General features: G+C 37.7%; 2 protein-coding genes, 1 non-coding gene and 1 pseudogene across 4 annotated transcripts in view; 1 reads left to right on the top strand and 3 right to left on the bottom strand.

The window, feature by feature from the left end:
* Nucleotides 1-1,348: 1,348 nt before the first annotated feature.
* Nucleotides 1,349-1,464, bottom strand: LOC111744351 (annotated as a pseudogene).
* A 4,378-nt stretch (nt 1,465-5,842) lies between these two features.
* Nucleotides 5,843-5,961, bottom strand: LOC111744340. Its single transcript, XR_002782120.1, has one exon. It is a non-coding gene; the product is annotated as a 5S ribosomal RNA (ribosomal RNA).
* Nucleotides 5,962-7,992: 2,031 nt separating this feature from the next.
* On the bottom strand, nt 7,993-10,139 carry LOC105296982 (40S ribosomal protein S4, X isoform-like). The gene is made up of 2 exons (XM_011367369.2): nt 9,882-10,139; nt 7,993-9,692 (listed from the first exon to the last, which is right to left on the bottom strand). Exon 2 carries the CDS (start codon nt 9,683-9,685, stop codon nt 8,891-8,893), a length of 795 nt encoding a protein of 264 aa, XP_011365671.1. The 5' UTR covers nt 9,686-9,692; nt 9,882-10,139; the 3' UTR covers nt 7,993-8,890.
* Nucleotides 10,140-10,286: 147 nt separating this feature from the next.
* RNGTT (RNA guanylyltransferase and 5'-phosphatase) overlaps nt 10,287-20,740 on the top strand; it is a 235,563-nt gene continuing 225,109 nt past the window's right edge. Inside the window, exons 1-4 of one of the 2 annotated variants that reach the window (XM_011367370.2) lie at nt 10,287-10,579; nt 15,450-15,559; nt 18,743-18,846; nt 18,936-19,024. In XM_011367370.2, the coding sequence (XP_011365672.1) occupies nt 10,516-10,579; nt 15,450-15,559; nt 18,743-18,846; nt 18,936-19,024 (367 nt within the window). In that variant the 5' untranslated portion in view covers nt 10,287-10,515. The remainder of the gene's footprint in view (nt 10,580-15,449; nt 15,560-18,742; nt 18,847-18,935; nt 19,025-20,740) is intronic. The other variant, XM_011367371.2, reaches the window with a different exon arrangement.

The following is a 20,740-nucleotide window of genomic DNA, read 5'->3' on the forward strand; positions in this document are numbered from 1 at the left end:
TGTACAAGGGGGCCTTCCCAAGAGAATGAAGTGACCAGAGCAGGAAGCTTTTATACTTTTTAGACAAAGAAATAAATTTGTGATGATATGACAAATCAAAAGGTTTTGGTAAGGGGAAGTTAATTGTCGGCAAGGAGCTAGGAGACATATGAGGTGGAAATAAGTGGAAGACCAGGGTTATTTCACTAAGTGTGTTTGTACAGGTCTATTTCAGTGTCGACTCCCAGTCTCTGATAATAACGATGTCTTCCTCTTTCTGGTGTAGAGAAGATACCTTCCTCATGGGAAATTTTAGGGTTTGCTTTTAGGTAGAAAAGGTTAAATCAGAGAGTCCTTCCGGCATCTGCTGTTTCTCAAATGCCTTTAGCTCAAAATAATCCATATGCCAAAGCAGCATATTTGTGTGTGTGTGTGTGTGTGTGTGTGTGGATTCCCTGAACTCCATTTCTAAATATCTCTAAGCTTCACATTCCTCATCTGTAAAATGGAAATAATCATTTACCTCAGAGTTGTAAGAATTAAAGAAAATATGCATGAAAATTATTTTCACATTCCTATCGCAAAGTGTGTCTAATTAATGGTTATTTTTTATTCATTCATGCATTAATTCACTCAGCAAATACTTGGGGAGCACCTATTCTGGGCATTGTTCTAGGTGCTGGGGATATAGTACTGAGTAGAACAGACAAAGGTTTTGCCCTCAAAGCACTACTTTGGGTTTCTTTCTTTCTTCCTCCTCCTCCTTTTCCTCCTCCTCCTCCTCCTTCTCCTCCTCCTCCTCCTCCTTTCTCTCTCTCCTTCCCTCTCTCTCTCTCTCTTTTTTCCTTTTTTAGCATTAAGAAAATGTGGTTAATATCATGGTACTTATATTACTCTACCCCGTAATAGGTCATCTGAACTTGGGATCCTATCCTTACCTGCCCTCAGAGACCTTACTCTATATCAGAGTCCCCTCACCTCTCCACTGGTTCTTTGTCATATTCATTTAAACATAATCAAAAATTGTTTTCATATTAAAAGAATCCCTGAATCAAACCCTTTGGCTTCAAGTTACCCAACAGTTACTGTTTTAGCTCCTTGTTCCCTTAGCTTCACAGGCGAGTGCAGATATTGTCTGCCTCACTGTCCTCACTCTTTATGTCTACTTCATCACTTCTCATTCGCACACCAGAGTACTGTAATCAGGCTTCTGTCCCCATTAGCCTACAGGTATTACTCTCAACAAGTTCACTCTCTTTCCTAAAAATGACTCCATATTTACCTCGGGATAAAGTTCAAACTCTTTCAAGTGGCATGTGGTCTTCTTCCAGACTACCCTCTCACTACTCCCTTTTAATATTATTATTTATGCCTACAGCACCTGGTCTTCCTAGGTGGTCTCCCATCCAAGTACTAACCAGGCCCAAACCTGTTTAGCTTCTGAGATCAGACATCAGGCTTGTTCAGGATGGCATGGCCGCAGACCATGGACTGTGGCTCCACTGGGGCATGAGCCCAGGACCTTCTGTGTGTAAAGCAGACGTGCTAACCTCTACAGTATGGAACTACGTACTCACTACTCCCTTTTCAACCTGCATTCCTCTCTGCTGCCCACTGCCCCCACCCCCCACGCACAGTGTGTTCCTACCATGCAGAGCTGCTGTCATTCCCCAGATGCCCGTTCTTCTATCTCCAGGTGGTAGTGCTCTAGAGCTAATTTGTATTCCGCTTGTGAGAACCCAAGGTGCAGTTCTCTTCCCAATCTGTATTTATAACGTCATGTTGGTAACTTAAAGTCTGCCATGGTGGGAGTATTTACCAAGGAAATTGATAAAATCTACACATTAGGGCATCCTTGCCTATCTCCAGAGAGATGGTTGTGAAACATTTACCACACACCATTGCTTCTAAGCCTTTACACATATGGTCCCACCTCTACCCCAACTTGGCTCAGCTTAAATGTCACTTCCTCCAGGAAGCTTCTTTTGACTCTTCAAGATTGTGACTCTATGGTAACCGGGGCAGCCCTCCATTGTGGCAGTTATTATACTGATTTTTTCTGTATCTTATGCTGGCCAAGTAAAGTCCTTGAGGTCAGGGACCTTGTCTTGTTCATTGCCATTGTTCTCTACCTAGGATAAGCTAAGGCACATAGCAAGGTACTAATCATATTTTTAAATGAATCAATACATGAGTGGTTGAGATAATAAACCCTCCCTATTAAATAATAAGCATTTTATGGTTCAAGAAAGTGGCTTAATTTTTGTATTCCCTAGATTTCTTCACGCACAGTAGATATTCAGTAGATATTCAGTAGATATTTGAGTAGAATGAAGGGAGTAGGCTTGAGTGTACATCATCTGAGCCTAAAACTAGGGCCCAGTTTAAGATATCCATTCTAGAAGTGAGTCAATGACCTTTGAAGTTATGGTTCTATAGAAGCCAAACCTGCAGTTTTGAAATATGTCACCAGAAACTTAAATTTTCCCTAGCCATTAACTTAGCTCAATTTACTACTTTTATTTCCTCATTTATCTTCAGAAAGTAATCCAAAGCTTACTCCATTTCTTTCTTCCCTCTTTACAGCATGGACACAGTCTTTGCTCACAGATTCATATGTACAGTGAATCACAAGGCAGAGTAGGAAAGCAGGTTGGTGACGTGAAAGGCACTTGGGATTTAGAGTCAGGAGACACTGGCTGTGTTCCTATCTATCAGAACTTTTCTGGAGCCTTCATCTCTTCATCTGCAACACAGAAAAAAATATCTTCCCTATCTAATTCACTAAATTTTTGTAGGATCAAAGTAGTTAACATAGGTGAAAATGCTTTTGTAAATTGTAAAGCATTGCATAGAGTAAATGCAAAATCTCTCAGACCAATTGATCTTAAGCTCATGCTGTAGTTTAATAATTCCTAGCAAATAAATGGAATCTGCAAGAAGATAAAAGAATATTCTAGTATGGAGAAGGTATAGAAATACAGGAGTTATTTATTTGGAAAACAGATGCTTTATCTGTTTCTCAGCATGTAATTAGGTAAGATTATGGTTTCACATAGCAAAGACATTAGCTTCATATCAGATGTTGCATAGGAAATACGTTCCATCTGAGATGCCAGGTGTGCTAACATCAATATTAAAAAAACAATTGATCTAAGAAGCAAATGATTAGGTATATTGGTGTCTGATAATTGGAACAACAAAGTTTTATTATCCAATAGGATCTAATATGCTCTAATTAACCTAGAAGCATAAAATGATGTTAGAGATAGATCAACGCTAATAGTTCTTTTCAAATAGACAGCTACTAGTGAATATCTCAAACTGCAAGTATTGTTGCAGGTATATGGTTGCCCATTTCTTAATTTTGGGATGTGTTTTCCTTTGCATATATTAGTGATTAGCTTCCCACAGTAGGAAAACTAGATAGTGTGGTCCTCCGAACAGCAGCATAGGCATCATTCCCAAGCTTGTTAGAAATGGAGAATCTCAAGCCCACACCAGACCTATTAAATCAGAATCTACATTTTAATAAGAATCCAGCAATTACGTGCTTTTAAGTTTAAGGTGCAGTGTCTTAGGAACCATCTAATTATTTTTCAAATGGAAAATAAAAACATCAGGCCTTCAAAGGAGATTTTTTTACTTCAAGGTTTAATGCGCATGGGTGACAGAGTTTGGATTGCAACAAAGGTTTCCTGCCTCTGCTGGTTAGTTCTAGCATCACACAGCACCTCACAGCCTGGTTCTTCAGCTTCCTGGCTGCAATGCTTTGGGCAAGTTACTAAACCTCTCTAAGACTGTTTTCTCATTTATAAAATGGATCTATTTATAAAATGATAGCAATGTTTACCTCACAGAACTATGAAGATTAGCTCAAATCAGAAAAATCTCTGAACATTTTATATAAGGTAAGGCACAATTCACACGTAAAATTTTATTATTCCCAAATGGAAAGGCAGACAACGTTCCACATAATTTAAACAGTAGAAGGAATTTTTTTATGGCACACAGAAGCAGATAGTTATTTATATCTCTGAAAACCTTCATGCCCTGACGGTCACGCTTAGAAAGCAAATATTTGTTTTTCCTTTTAATCTTCCATATCTTCCAATGAAGAAACTTATATAAACTGCACAACAGAGGCACCCTGCTAGTCAGTGTTATTTAAGCATCTTGTAGGTTAGGCTGACATCTGTTATTATGAATTTTGTGAACTGGGGCCAAATTGAACTTTTGGAATAGGCACACGCATATGTAATTGAAGAACCTGACTCACTGACCTACTTTTCTTGGTAACAAAAGCAGTAGGAAGTTGGATTACCTGGTTTTTTGCTCCATCTAGTGGCCACATGTGGTTCAGTTTTTAGTTGTAGAGAAAATAGTTTTATTTTTTAATGCAAATACTTCCAACTTCTCACTATTAAGGAGAAATGATCCAATATATACACTTTTTATGCTTTTTTTTAAACTAAAAATAATAGCTTAGGATTATTGGAGCTGATTGGGAACTTGGAGACCTTCCTATTTAGAAAAGAAAGGGTGGAGTCACCTTTGATGTTTTCCTCATTTGATAAATCTATTCTGTCATCAAGTCTCCACCCAATTAATTTCCAATTAATTTCTCAAAACATTAGGCCTGAGTAATAGCATTTCCAGCCTCACAAAAGATGCTCTTTTCCCACAGTGTGTCTAGGGAGCAGGAGATAATGCTGGAATGGAGCGTCAGTGCAAGCTAAGTAAATAAGAGGTCCAACTTTCTTTTCACCCCTTTCTTGGTTATGTATTGTCTGAGTCTCTGGAACCAAGATATAATTCTAGGCTTAGAAGTGAGGGCAGGAAGCTTCAAGAATGCCAGAGCTGGAATTTCCTACTGAAGGGTAGCAGAATATGCTACCTTGTGATGTACTTCTTTGGCATAAGAATTATTTTGAACTGATTATTTTTGAGAAATAGTAGACACAGAAGTAGCTCTGAAAACAGAGTATAAGTTACTCTTCTAATTTTCATTTATAAAGGAAATCTCCATTGTGGGAGTGTTTCTCTTTCTAATACCAGGAAGAGAAGGATGACTTCTAATCACAGGAGAATCATAGCAACAGAGAAGGCAATGACTTAAATCTGGATAACAAACTTTACCCTTTACTGTGCTTTTCCTGGTAGCCTCCTATAACTGGCCCAGCAAGAATTTGTTTACCAGACGTTTGCTTTTTTCATCTACTTGTGAATTGCCTACTTTCCCTTTAAATCCCTAGATTCCTACATCCCCCCTCCCTAGTCCAGAATGGCATATAATCCTCAAAAGTCCAATGCATACTCAGGTCTCATATTCTTGTGGAACTCCTGTATGTACTGTTAAAAAACTTGCCTGGCTGAAAGCTTTTCTGAAAAAAAAAAAAAAAAGGTTTTATTGAGCCAAATGCTACCCAGAAAAGGACCAGATCCTGGAGTGTGAAGTCTAAACCATCAGCAAAGTGGGCTAGATGGAGCAGGCAACATGTGTCCACCTTGTAGTTGAAGGGACTCTTATACATTATGTGTGGGGAAGAAAAATAAAAGTTGTTTTGAAAGAATTTACATTAGCTACAGATAAGAGTTAAAAACATGAAGCAGGAGCAGTTCTATGACAGATGCACAGTCTGTAAGAAAGAAATATTTACTATTTGTTATTGGTGGTGGGCAACAGTCCTGAAAGTTCATGCATAAGCAGGATGAGGTGGCTCCTAGTGATCACTACAGAAGTTGATTCAAAGCTCCAAGATATATTCAGGAATGTGAGCAGTCTTTTGTTAATTGGCCCACAGTTATTAACCGGTTAAATACTCTCGTCTTTCTTTTTTTAAAAGTTATTTATTATTATTTATGCCTACAGCACCTGGTCTTCCTAGGTGGTCTCCCATCCAAGTACTAACCAGGCCCGGCCCTGCTTAGCTTCTGAGATCAGATGGGATCAGGCTTGTTCAGGGTGGAATGGCCATAGACTCTGGACCATAGCTCTACTGGGGTGCAAACCCAGGACCTTCTGCATGTGAAGCAGACATGCTAACTGCTACACTATGGAACGACATTCTCTTTTCTCTTTCACTCCCCAGACTGCTGTAATTTAATTTAGGACATCTCAGAATTTTTCTCGTCAGTACATATGTAATATATTTGGTCATTTTCTCCTGTTAATGTCTCATTTTAATTTGATTATTAGTCCAGTCAGAAGAACCTAGAAAGGTGGGAGGAAAATTAATTTTTCCACCACCAGAAAATCAGAACTCTATGTGTAGAGCCTGTTCAGGGTTAGGTGTATATTTGCACTCCTGGAACTGGAGTCATTTCATGTTGAGACCTTGTTGGGAAATTGATGTTGTTAAATTGATTAAACAAGGAGGCCATTAGACTGAGGTGGTTCTAATGCCAGAGGCCTGTGTAAGCAACCCAAAACTTAAAGCCTGTAAATGCCTCTCGGTTGCGAAATCAAAAGGTTAACGACAACCAATCACAAACAGCCAACTGAGTTTTAAGCTACCGCCAATCAAGTAATTTCCTTTTTGCTTCCACACCTTCTCTATACTTTACGTGTCTTTCCCCTGTCTCCTGTCCTTGGAATGCTCCCAACCACTTCTGGATTGGCGCTACCCGTTTGGAATTGATCTTTGCTCAAATAAACTCTTAACATTTATATTTTGCCTGTTTGTCTTTTAACAATGTGCAAACATGAATTTGGGCCTTTCTTTAGAAATCACTGATCACTGAGGGAATATCTGGAGCCTATGAGAAGATCAGGTTTGAAAGAGTGCCACTGAACATTTTAAACTCTTCAAGCAGGCTCAGCACTGTTGGTAGGGAGAAGGAAGACAGGGTGAATTTGAGTTTGCTCATATTTCATTCTCTGTAGCTTCTAGCAGTGTTCAAAGGGAGGGACATGGAAGGTGACTTTTAAGGCCTGTCTCAGCCTTTGACTTTCTGAAAAATGACATGGCTCTCTGAAAAAGGAAGACAAACTCAAATTTCCAGGGTTCAGAAAAGCTTGTGTTTCTGTGAGCCTAGGCCTGCCTCCAGAAGTTAGGGGTGGGTGCTATGGGTTGAATTGTACTGGAGATACTTGTAAATGTGACCTTATTTGGAAATACGGTCTTTGCAGATGGAATCAAGTTAAAATGAAGTTATACTGGATTAGGGTGGCCCAATCCAATATGACTGTCATATGAAGAGGGAAATTTGGACACAGCCATAGCAGAGAATGCCATGTGAAGGCAAAGATACAGGGGAGAGATGGCCATGTGAAGATGGGGACAGAGGTTGGAACCAAGGAATGCCTGGGGCTACCAGAGGCTGGAAGACCCAAGGAAGGATCTTTCCTTAGAGGCTTTGGAATGAGCATGATCTTGCCAACACTTTGATTTTTAACTTGTAGTCTCTAGCACTGAAAGAATAAATTTTTTGCTGTTTTAAGCCTCCCAGTTTGTGGCCATCTGGCAGCCCTAGGAAACTAATACAGTGGGGGAGCCTTTTGATAGAAGATGAACCGCTGGGTCTGAGGGCATTTTCTGGGGTAGAATCCCACTTCAGGGACAGTAGACTTCTAGCCACTGAGGACTCTGGAGATACTAGCAGATACTTGAATTAATGCTTGCCACCCAAAGAGATAGACACCTAGCAGTTTCTGACTTTGAAGACCCCAGTGCTGTTACAGTAAACAGTAATCTAGTATTTGTGGCCGAATGTCTGAGTTCTGTAGAACAGACTTTTGGGCACTAAAACCCCGAGTGCACCAAGTAAATTTAAAATGGCTTGGGAAAAGTCTGCATTTATACTAGGGCCAGGGATTTTGGTACAGAGGACACACTAGATCCAAGAGCTTTAGAACCAGGGAGCATGGGTAGAATAGAGGTAGATCCAGATTTTTTAGGGCCTTGTATTTGTTTTGTAGAGCTGGTATAAAAAAGTACCCCAAACTGAAAGGCTTAAAACAACAATCTCAAATGCATTACACTAAGGGAAAAAAGTCAGACAGAAGGCTACATGTTATATGATTTTGTTTATATATTCCAGAAAAGGTAAAATGAGTCAGAGATCAGTGGTACCAGGACCTTGGAGTCGGGAAAGATTACAAAGGGGTGTGAGGGAACATTTGGAGATTTACACATTCAAGTCATGAAACTGTATTATATCTCAATAAACTTGACTTAAAAAACCAAATTTATTTCCACCTTTTTGGAGGCTAGAAGTCTGAAATCAAGGTGTAGGCAGAGTCATGCTCTCTGCTAGCAGAGAATTGGGAATCATGTAGGCAGGATGCCGGCTGGTAAAAAAAAAAAAAAGTTTTACTTTGTCTTGTCAGGGGAGGAGGGGCAGTTTCACTAAAAGATCTCAGCAGATACAACAGTGGGACAGACCAGGAGTGAGGCTCTTCCAAAGAGGTAGCCATTGGACCCTATTTATGGAACTGACTCATACTGAGAGGGCCCAAGCATTTAGGGGTTGAGCTGCTCAGGATTCCCACTGATTCTTTAAGATATATTCCCCTAAACTTCACTCTTGCAATTCAAATAGAGCATTGGTGCTTAAAGCCAAGCTGCTACATTACAATTTACCATTGTCCAGCTTATATTTAATAGTTTAGTCAACTACACAAAGAAAGCCTTATTACCAGTGTTTATAAAATGCTTCCAATCACCCCTGCTTAACTGGAATGGAAAGACCATTTAAGGCAAAGGAGACCACCACCACATAGTGGTATTCCATTAGGTGATTCCTGCCTTTGTCAATTATACACATTAGTAACTTTGAGACATGGACTTTCTGAGACTCCCAAATACACTTTGACACTTTGCTCTAGAAATGTACAAACAAAACTTTTTTTCATGCTATATTTATCTTTAATTAGGTACAAAGACTTTTCCAATCTGTCACCTAGAGATCATTTCACCCACTGCTGTTTGGCTGCCAGTCTCTTGTCTCTCTCTTCAGCAATGGTGAGGCGGATACCCTTGCCACGGGGAAGAGAAATCCACGGTTTGTTGCCTTTGCCAATAACGAAAATGTTGGAGAGCCGGGTGGCGAAGCTGTTGCCATTGGCATCTTTCACATGAACCACATCAAAAGAACCAGGGTGTTTCTCTCTGTTGGTGATCACACCAATTCTTCCCAAGTTAGCCCCTCCGGTTACCATACACAGGTTACTAGTGTCAAACTTGATGAAATCAGTAATTTTGCCAGTCCCCAAATCAATCTGAACGGTGTCGTTCACTTTGATGAGAGGATCGGGGTAGCGGATGGTGCGAGCATCATGAGTCACCAGATGAGGGATTCCTTTTGTGCCCACAAAGATCTTTCTTACTTTACACAATTTGTACTTGGCCTCCTCAGGTGTAATACGATGAACAGCAAAGCGACCTTTGGTGTCATAAATCAGTCGGAAATTCTCTCCGGTCTTGTCAATGCTGATGACATCCATAAAACCAGCAGGATAGGTTACATCAGTTCGGACCTTGCCATCAATCTTGATAAACCGCTGCATGCAAATCTTCTTCACTTCATCTCCTGTTAGGGCATACTTCAGTCTGTTTCTCAGGAAAATGATAAGAGGGAGACATTCTCTCAGCTTGTGGGGACCGGTAGATGGACGAGGAGCAAACACACCCGTCAGTTTATCCAGCATCCAATGCTTTGGAGCTGCTACGCGCTTCAGATGCTTCTTGGGACCACGAGCCATGGCTGCGCTGGGTACGGAAAGAGGCAAACAAAACTCTTTAAACAGAAGTTTTTGAACTAATTTCAGATATTTAATAGATCCTTAGAAGTACTCCTCCCTCTCCCCCGGAAGAGAAATTCATTTCTGGTGCTCTAATCACTCGCCCTTGGAATTACTCTAAAACTGCTTTCCCTAATCCACCTCAGGGAAAACTTACCAAATTCCAAATCAAACTCAGAAACTGTCGGGACGCCAAACTTGGCCAAAAAAAGGGCGATCAGGCTCTTGAGCTGTGCGATAACTGCAGGAAGGCCTCTTTCATTAATAAAGTTGATGCCCTGAAGAAAACTGCGGCCCAGTCTACGCACGGAAAGAGCGTGCTCTACCCTTCTTGGGCGGTTTCTACCGGCTGCCGGGATGCGAAAACAAAATGGATGTCGTCCCTCCAGCCCCTACGAGAGCAACTGCGCCTGCGCAAACTGTTTTACGAGCGCGCCGGGATCTCGGCGGGGCGGAGCGAGAGAAAACTACCGCCTCTCATTCGCTTGGGCCTTAACTCCTTCCCATCTCTCCGCGGAGCTTCCCTTTTTTCCCCTCTGACCTCGGAAAGAAGAGGGTGGGGCTTGGGGGGCGGAAGTAGCGGTGCATTATGGGCTCGCTTAGAGCCATGGAATTGAGCCTGAATGAAAGTGGCGCGCAGTCCCTGACGTTATTCGAGTAGGAGCGGCTGGAATTCGGACCTCTGCGGGGGTTCGGGTGCCTCGCACCTCGGGTGCGGAACGGACCGCCAGGAGGCGGCGGCAGAGGCGGTGAGCGTTGGCGAAGGGGGCGGCTCTGCGTAGCTCCGAGACATGGCTCACAACAAGATCCCGCCGCGGTGGCTCAACTGTCCGCGGAGGGGCCAGCCGGTGGCAGGTAATCCCGAGAGGGGTGTTCGAGTCCCCGCCCACCGGCGGTCCTGGGGTGGGCCGTTTGAGGGTCGCAGCTTTCGGTGTTTGTATTTGCTAGTGGTATTTAATGACTGAGATGTGCTTGGTTCGATGAAGCTGCGTGGATGAGTGTTTGGGAACTTGGACTGGAGGCGGGTGGGTCGGTGCGTGGGGCCACTTGTCACTATACAGTAAGGCTAAGTGTTGCGGACAGGAACGTCGACTGGAGGTTTCTGTAACAGGAGCTGAGGACCCAAGAGTACAGTGGGCAATACTTTGAAGCTTAATCATAAGTTTGTGAACCTTTCAGGGTACTTGGAAGGGGAAGGAACAAGTGTCGCGCTTGAGGTAGAGGAAGGCTAAAGAGGCGGAGCAGTTCCCTGCGGTGTAATGGATCGGCAAGAGAATGCAGTTTAAAAAAATTGTTTAAATGACTTGTTATTATGGATTTCTTCATCTTCGTTGAGTTGGACACATAACAAACTTTAAAGCGTACAGTTTAATAAATGTCGGCTATACGCACACATATTCTATGAAACAACCCATGAAACCATTACCGCAAGGGTGGTGAACATAACCCATCACCCCAGAAAGTCTCCTCTGCCCTTTTGTAATCCCTCCCTCCTCAGGCAACCACTGATCTGCTTTGTCCCTATAGATTAATTTGAATTTTTATACATTTTTAAATAAAGAGAAACATTGTGTATGTACTCTTTGAGGGGAGATCTCTGGCTTCTTTCACTCAGCATTATTATTTTGAGATATATCCATGTTCTCATGTAGCAATAGTTCATCCCTTTTTATTGCTGAGTAGTATTCCATTGTTACAGCACAGTTTGTTTATTCATTTACTTGATGGTCATTTGGGTTTTTAGTTTTTGGTTATTACAAATTCACATATATATGCAATTCTTTGTATAGACATATGCTTTCACTTATGTAAATTTTTAGGATAGCGATGGATTATATAGTAGGTGTTCATTTAATCTTTTAAAAAAATGCCAAACTCTTTATCAGAGTCTTAACATTTTACATTTCCATCATCAATATATGATTGTTCTATTTTCTCAACATCCTCTCCAACACTTGGTATGATCAGTCTTTTTAATTTTACCCACTGTAATAGGTGTTTAATAATATCTTATTGTGGTTTCATGTTGACCATCTTTTCACGTGCTTCTTGGCAATTCACATACCTTCTTTTGTGAAGTGTCCAAATCTTTTGCTAATTTTAAAATTGGGTTGCTTATCTTATTTTTTAGTTATTAGAGTTCTTTATGTATTGTAAATATAAGTCCTTTTTTTGGATGTATGCTTTTTCTAGATGGTGTTTTGAAACAAAAATGAAAGGTTTTTGTGGTGGGCCATGAGTATATATACTATGTTTAGTTATATAAAATTGTTGGAAGAGGAGATTCTGTAAGTCATTTTTTATTCAAGTTTTCTGCTGCTTCTAGTTTGTCAGCTTTTCTTCACATTTTATATAAAAGCTTTAGTCAGTAAAGCCATATAAACGATGGATAAAAGTGGTACTGAAAGATAACCTAAGCAAGTCTTAAGGTGAGGAAATCTTTTTCTTTAATGAAAAATGAAATAATTTTCTTTATGTTCTAACCATTTTTTGTATCCATTTGTAATGAAAACAGTTCTTGATAACTTGTATTTTCCTCAAATGAATTGATCACAATTCTTTACGTTTTATTTATAGAGCTTACTCTCCAGTCATTTTGACATTTTTTCCCCTTGCCATCTCTAATTTGATATTGAATCCTTTCTTTATACATGTTGTTTTCTCACGGGAGTTATGAAAAAACCTCTAAACTCACATGTCTAGCTTCTTTTCTAGCCTGGAGCTTGTTTCCCAGATCCTTTCGTTTGTTATTTGCTATGCTGATTTGTGAGAAAAATAATCATAAAGTAGTTTTTGTCAAAGTGATTTTTTTTTTAGAATTAGGAAAGCAGTTTAATAATCAAAATTTTAATATGGTCTGCAGGATAGCAGTGACATATCAGAATATTGGCTGCTGGGTATGAAGAGTCAGGAATAAAGTTTTTCCTTTATATTATATTGGAATATTTTGGCCCCCAAAAGCTGGATTCTTAATTATTATTGTTCAGTGAGTCACTAAGCTCACTTACCTAATTGACTGTGGTCCCTGGATGGAACCGCAGGCCTCCTGACAAACTGGATCATTGCTAGCGATAAATAGTGCTTCAGCTTGTGATGCTTATTAGAAAGTAAAGTGAATGCAACATAGAATTCTTGATGTGTCTTTGAATTTCCTTTAAAGTTCTGTCTTTCTGTGTCCTAGAAGCATTCATGCCACATTGTGAATTTTGGAAATGAATGGTTAGCAGTGTTTTATAGTAGCCAAGCAAGAATTACTAGCTGTATTCTTGCAAGCTGTAGCGAAAAGTAAGGAATCTTTCCCATTCCCATTCTCTACCTCCTCTTAGTTTTTCCTCTTAGTTTTTTCTAATTATTAAAGTAATCCATGCTTATTGCTTAACTTGATATTTTGCATATATAGGAAAATGCTATGCCTGCTTAAATTAAATTTTCTCATTGTAAACATTAGGATGCATTTTATTAGTACTAGAAGGTCATCATTTTCCTGTATCAGAAATAAGGTACTAATTATATATAGTCTGTTCTACTTTGAGGTCAACTTCTCTAATTAAACCAGATTGCTAATGAAGGAGAGCTCTTGGAGATAAGGCCAAGCTTTATTTCTGAAGAATTCTTTTATTCTCCTTCTGAGTGATAGATTTCAGGTGAACACTGAAGAAAACAACTTCACATTTCTTAAAGATCATTCAACATTAAATTATTTTGTGCCTACTATATCTAAAGAACTTACTAGGAACTAACTGGGAATATAAACATGAGACAGTTTGTGATAGTGACTTTGAAGTCATTTTTGTTAGCAGATATTTGAATATCTACTTTTGCTACTCCTTGGGGCTAGGGAGATGATTATGATATAGTCCTTCACCTTAAACAGCACGTAGTCTCATTGGAGTAGCAAACCATCATTTTTAAACACAATTCTGTTGTAATAAATAGAGTAGTGACTGTATTCTAGAATATTATGGGATACCAGAGGTAATGAATCTAATCCTTTCTTTGGGTAAGAGGAGATGGGTAAGACGAAGGGGATCAGGGAAGACTTCCCAGAGGAGCTGATACATAAATTATCTTGAATAAATAGAAGTTTGCTAGATAGTTGGAGAGAGGGTCTAGAGGGATGAATCTTATACCATATTTTTTACTTATTTATTACATTTATTGTTTACAGTTTATCTTTTCCCAGTAGAGTCTAAGCTCTATCAGGGTGAGAGTTTATCTGTTTTTTTTCTTTTCACTTATGTATTCCATGCAGCTAGAACAATGTCTCGTACATAATAGGCGCTCATTAAATATCTGTTAAATAAACTAAATGAAGTATAATGATCTAGGTGAAATAATGGTAGAGGTGGTGAAAAGTGCTCAGATTCTGGATATATTTTTAAGATATATGTGATAGGATTTGCTGATGGATTGGATATGGGGTGTGCAAGAAAGAGAGGAATCAAGGATAACTAAAGAGTTTGGCCTAAGCTATTAAAAAGATGATGTTACCATTTGCTGTGATAGGGAAGACCATGAGAGGAGCAGCTTTGGAAGTTTGAATATTGAAAGCTCAGATTTGGATATCAAGTCTGAGACTACTGTTAGATAATAAGTAGAGACTAAGCCAAGCATTTTCATATCTGAGTCTAGAGTTAAGGGAGAGGTTTGGGCTGGAGATACACATTTGTGAGTCATCAGCACATTGATGGCTTTTAAAGCTATGAGACTAGATGAGATGCCAGGAGAGTGAGTGTAAGATAGAAAGGAGGTCCAAGGACAGCCCTGGGACAAAACATTGAAGGATCAGTGAGATAAAGAGGAGCCAATAAAGGAGACTGAGAAGGAGAGGCCAGAGAGATAGGAGGAAAACCAGGAGGATGTGTCCTCAAAGCCAAGTGCAAAAAATGTTTCAAAAGCTCTCTCTTGAATTAAAAAGTGATTAGTTGTTTGAGAGCTGAGAATTGACCTTTGGATTTTGCACTGTAGAGGTTATTAGTGATCTTGAGTGGTCTTGTAGAAAAAGATTTAAAAAAAATTATTTGTTTCTGAAATTTAGGTTAAAGCCTTTGGACATATTAAGATTTCACTCAGATGTATTTTAGGTAGATATTTATTCTTACTGATTTTATTGTGTTTTAAAATTTAAATCAGTTAAAAATAGGTGATTTATATAAAGTGATTATATAAAGTGACTTCCCCTATGCTTATATTGTGATTCAGAAAAGAAGGCCAAAAAGGTCATTTAGTCTTGCTGAAATTATAATCACCGATAGTTGTTTGTAGAGTGATTTTGGTTAGCATGTCTCTCAGCATAATTCTTATTCTGAGATGTAGGATAAGGTCCATAAGAGGGGGAAAGTTCCAAGCTCATGTTAAAAAGGTATAATTAGGAATTTTAAAGAATCAATTTGATTCACTTCATTTTCAGTTCTCTAGTACTGTATCTTTAAAGATTTTAAGGCAATAACTTTTAATGGAATGGTTTAGAACTTAAGAGTCTTTATGGAAGTTCCATTACCTGGGAATTTCTCTTTTGCTATTATATATGATTGTCAATTTCTAGAATTTATGTTGTCCCTAAAAGTTCTAAGGCAATACCTTTTAAAAGTATAGTTTTGATCAAGAGTACTTCATGAACAGTTTAAAACATTTTAACAGAGTGATTTTGAGAATTGCTAATAGAGTTTTAACTTGGAACTTTTTTTTTTTAATGAAAATTGTTACCCATTCTCATGTTGTTTAGGAAGATTCTTACCTCTGAAGACAATGTTAGGACCAAGATACGATAGTCAAGTTGCTGAAGAAAATCGGTTCCATCCCAGTATGCTCTCAAATTATCTAAAGAGTCTGAAGGTAAGAAACAAAACATTTTGATACTGATTTAATATACTTTATCCCACTCTTGTTCTTCAGGTGGCTTAAAAAAACCCAACCTTCTGTTTTGAAATATTGCAAAAATTGTATACAGAGTTCTATGACCCTCCACCCAGTTTTTTCCCAGTGGTGACATTTTATATAACTGCAGTACAATATCAGAAGCAGGAAATTGACATTGGTTCAGAACTGTTGACTAGATTGTAGAACTTATTTAGTTTTTACCAGTTTTTAAATGCATTTATTTGTGTGTATGTGTGCATGGTTCTTTGCAGTTTGATTCAATGTACAGGTTTGTGGTGGTAGTCATAGAACTATTCCGTCTCCACAAAGGAACTCCCTCATACTACCCCTTTATAGTCAGACCCTCTTCCCAGCCCCTTTCCCTCAGGCAGCTGCTAATTGTCCTCCATCTCCGTAGTTTGGTCATTTTGAAAATTTTATGTAAATGGAATAAAACAGTATATGACCTTTTGGGATTGGCTTTTTTTTTTCACTAAGCACAGTGCCCTTGAGGTCTATCTAAATTGTTGCATGTATCAACAGAAAGTTTGTTCCTTTTTATTGCTGAATAATATTCAGTTGTATGGATGTGTTAGAATTTAACCATTCTTCTGCTGAATGATTAAATAACCTTTTAGCCATTTTGAGTTGTTTCCAGTTGTGGGGTATTGGGAACAAAGCTGCCGTGAATGTTCATGTACAGGTGTTTGTGTGAACGTGTTTTCATTTTTCTGGGATAAATAGCCAAGAATATGATTTCTGAGTGCATGGTTAATTTTATAAGAATGTGCCAGATTATTTTCCTAAATGAAACTTTGTAATTTTTTTTTGTTATTCTGACATAATACTGATTGTATTAGTTTCCCAGGGCTGCTGTAACAAGTTACCACAAACTGGGTGGCTTAAAACAACAGACCTTTATTCTCTCACAGTTCCGGAGGCTGTAAGTTCCAAATCAAGGTGTTGGTGAGGTTGGTTCTTTCTGGAGGCCTGAAGGGAGAATGTTTTTCATTCTTTTCTCCTAGCTTCTCGTGATTGCCAACAATCTTGGCATTCCATGGCTTGCACTTCCATCAGTTCTCTCTCCCTTGTTGATATTCTTCCTGTGCGTATCTGTGTCCAAATTTTTCTCTTAAAAGGGTACCCTAATCCAGTATGACTTCATTTTAACTTGATTACAGTTGCAAAGACTCTGTAACCCTATTTCCAAATAAGGTCATATTCATAGGAAGTTAGGACATAATTCAACTCATAACACCAATCTTTGTTACTCTTCTATTTTATACTCTTGGTATGCTATATATTAGTACATACAACAAATATTAGTGCTCATTATGTGCAAGGCTCCTCTTACCACTTAGGTTTTGAAAACCTTTTACTCATCCCTTTTCTTGGTGTAGTTTTGAGTCTTTTCTTTATATCTTTTATTTTAGCTCATAAACCTAAAATTTTTATTTTTGTTATCAATAATTGCATTGAAAGTCATAGTTAACATATATAAACCATTAAATATTTCTTAGGCAGTATGCTAAGAACTTGGACTTAGAAACCAGACAGACTGGGTTTGAATTCCAGTTTGTCACTTACAGCTTTGTGGGCAAGTTACACAGTCTCTTCATGTTTCAGTTTCCTTATCTATAAATAAAATTAGTGCATGTAAAGCATGTAGAATAGTGCTTGACACAGAGTAAGGACTTCATTTAAACATCATAAACAACTCTGTGAGGTAATACTATTATTATCTTTGCTTCATGGTTAGAGATTTACTTTACATTCACTTCTCATTTTGAACCTGGAGATAAACAACATGGGTTCTAATTCTAACTCATTGAGAAGTTGTAATATAGTATCTGAATCTTTGTATTTGGTAATGTATACCTCTGAAGGAATTAAGATCACTGCAGAAGCTGTGGGTAAAGAAGTAGGTCCGGGGTGGCAAATTATAGAAAATACCATCAGAATGTAAAAGTACATTTCCTGAAAGTAAGAGCTAACCTGATTCGTAGACATGTCTCTCATCTACACAAGAGCTAAGGAATCTGGAAAAATCAGTAGAGCACATTATGGCAGCTAGTTATATTTTAAAGCACACAATTTTGTCTGTTTTATTATGTGTGAAATTTAAATGTTTTTGTCATTTTCCCCCCCTGTAACAATGGAATTGAATCATTATGTAGACTATTCTCATTTAGGCAAATCCAACAATAGGTACTGAAAAATGCAAAAACAACAAAAGAGAGAAAAATAACAATAGGTACTCAAAAATGCAAAAACAACAAAAGAGAGAAAAATAACAACTCCATATTTGAAATATGGCAAGAGAAATAATCTATACTTTCTAAATTGTTAGAATGAGGCGGAAGATGTATGGTTAACTTTTATTTATTTAATTTTTTGGCTCAGTTCAGGTGTGCATTTCTGGGCAAGACTGTCTTGCCAGGCTGAATGTGATTCTAGTTGTTAAAGATTTTTCAAACCACATAGCCCCTAAACACAAGCCAATTACGTCAGTTAGCACTTGACAGAAGAAAATGATTTTTGTTCCAATGCAGGAAGAAAAACTGGCTGAGAGTTAGGAGTAAGTCTTCAGTGAGATGCACAAATATGCCATGCATACTGTTATTTATTGATTATTTAAAGAATTTACAAGGGAATTTTCACCGTATACACTTTTTACCCTGTATACTTGCTTTAGAATTTAACTGCCTAACATATGATGTACTGATGGTTGCTTGGAATGCTGGATTGATGTGTGCCTGGAGCTCAGGTAGGGTGTAGTTCAGATAGATGCTATCCCTGCTCTAGCCTCTTGTCTAATAAATCATAGGGGTAATGACATGCAGAAAACTATATCAGTGTTTGCTTTTTTAGGTAGACTTTTATGATGTTGAAGTGGAGTCTGTTTTGCTTATGTTTTTGTGCCTTTATTTTTGGGGGAGTTAATTTATTTCATTCAGTTAGTGCCTTCTAAATTCTAGTTCCTTGAATAAGACTTGGATAAGTGGTCCTTACGTTGTTAATAGTTCATTGACAGAGTGAACATAAAATCTCCTTCAGTGTAGATGGATGAACCGGATGAACTGGAGTATTGTCATTTAGTCAACTTGTTTTGGAACAAGTTCAGTTACTAGTAAATCTGACCTTTTTTTTTTTTTTAAGGTTAAAATGGGCTTGCTGGTGGATCTGACAAATACTTCAAGGTTCTATGACAGAAATGACATAGAAAAAGAAGGAATCAAATATATAAAACTTCAGTGTAAAGGGTAAGTCATATATTAAGATTCTTTAATATTGAAACCTTCTGCTGAAATTTGTAATCTCTTCTTTAAAATTTTTTTTTTCATATTACTAGACATGGCGAGTGCCCTACAGCTGAGAATACAGAGACATTTATTCGTCTGTGTGAGCGATTTAATGAAAGAAACCCACCTGAACTTATAGGTATGTTTGACTTTCCTTTACCCCTGTGACTATTTTACTTTGGGATTGGATTTCCATTCTCTTCTTTGCAAGTGAGTTGATATGGAGGTTTTTTTTTCCCTTCCCTTTTTTAAGTAACCACCAAGAAATGTTTATTGAAATAATAGATTAACTTTTGTGAACTATAAAATAAATGTATTTTTGTAGTTTTTATATTTTTCAAGATATAGCCCTAATTGCCTATCTTCGGGTGTACTATTGGGAAACTACCTTAAACACTTCATATTTATTTTTTATAATTTTGCATTGTATACCATATGTGTTATTCTGAAACTTTTTTTGCTCATTATCTGAGAGTGATCTACGATGGTATATGTAACTGATGTTCATTTTTGCTACTGTGTAGTATTCCATCGTCTGAATATACTACAGCTTATCTATTCTGTTGATGAACAGTTCTTTCAGCAGATATTTACTGATTGTTCCTCTTTGCCAGGTAAACGATCTTGGAATATATCAGTGCAGGAAACAAAAAAAGTCTCTGCTCTTCTAGAGTTTATATTCTAGTGTGATTGGGAGTGGGGGTGGCAGGTTGGGGAAGGCAGGCAATAAATAATAAATAAGTAAATTAAAAAAAAATGACGTTTACTTAAAACGACATTTTAGTTTCAGGTTTTTTTTTTTTTTTTGGCTATTATAAATAGTGCTGCTAAGAGTGGTCTGGAATTTTTAAGGTTCGATTTTGAGCTTTGATTTTTTTTGTTCTCTCTGGTATTTATATTGGCATATGGTTTGAATTGAGAATCCAATTTAAATGTTTTTAATTATAACCAATCATTTGTTTCAGTACAGCTTATTGAATGATTTTTTTACTGATAGGTAGATGCCATAAATTACTTATATGTACTATTGGAAAATTTTCCAATTCATTTGCCTTTTAATTTTTGTTGGTAATATTAAAAAAATTTTTTTTTTTGTGTTGTCAATGCCTTTTTTTTTTTTTTTGCTATTTTTTAAAATTTTAAGCAGCTAGTATTCTCATCCAGAGAATTAACTAAAAAAATGTTAAGAATAATAAGAAAGTTCAGGGGATATTTTTGGTCATAGATAAATAAGAAAATACCAGCAACTTTCCTGCAAATAAGCAGTAACTAGTTAGAAAATATAGAGAATGGTGTCATTAATTTTATCATTACTAATATTGGCTAACATTCATCGAACATTTTCTCTCAGTACTGCACATTTTACATACATTATCTCATTATCTTGCACAAGCTAGTAGAGGTTAGAACTTAGATCAGATCCTAAGCAATCTGAGTTGTCTATAATGGAAATATAAAACAAAGAATATAATTACTAAGTGGTCTTTATAAAGAAAATATACTTGCATATTAAAAGACCTGAAGAAACGGAGAGACATTATTTGTTTCTAATTAATTTCAGTTTTTAAATGTAATTCCAAGCAAAATCCCAGCGAGACTTTGGGAGAATTATTATGAAGTTAATTTCTATTCGTAAATTCCACTGCCTCTATTAAGTCAATAAATATTTATTGAGCACAGAAAAAAATTGGCAAATCAAATAGGCAAGATTACGAGCAAGAAAATTTTGAAAAGCAAAAGTAATGAGGGAATTTTCCTTACCAGTTATTAAAACATGTGGTAGAACAGTGGAAACTAAGAGTTTCTTGGTGGTAGAGGAGATCTTTTCGAATCAGAGGGGGAAGGGTGATTATTC

This window comes from Pteropus vampyrus, unplaced genomic scaffold (genome assembly GCF_000151845.1).
Source record: "Pteropus vampyrus isolate Shadow unplaced genomic scaffold, Pvam_2.0 Scaffold133, whole genome shotgun sequence".
Taxonomy (NCBI): domain Eukaryota; kingdom Metazoa; phylum Chordata; class Mammalia; order Chiroptera; family Pteropodidae; genus Pteropus; species Pteropus vampyrus.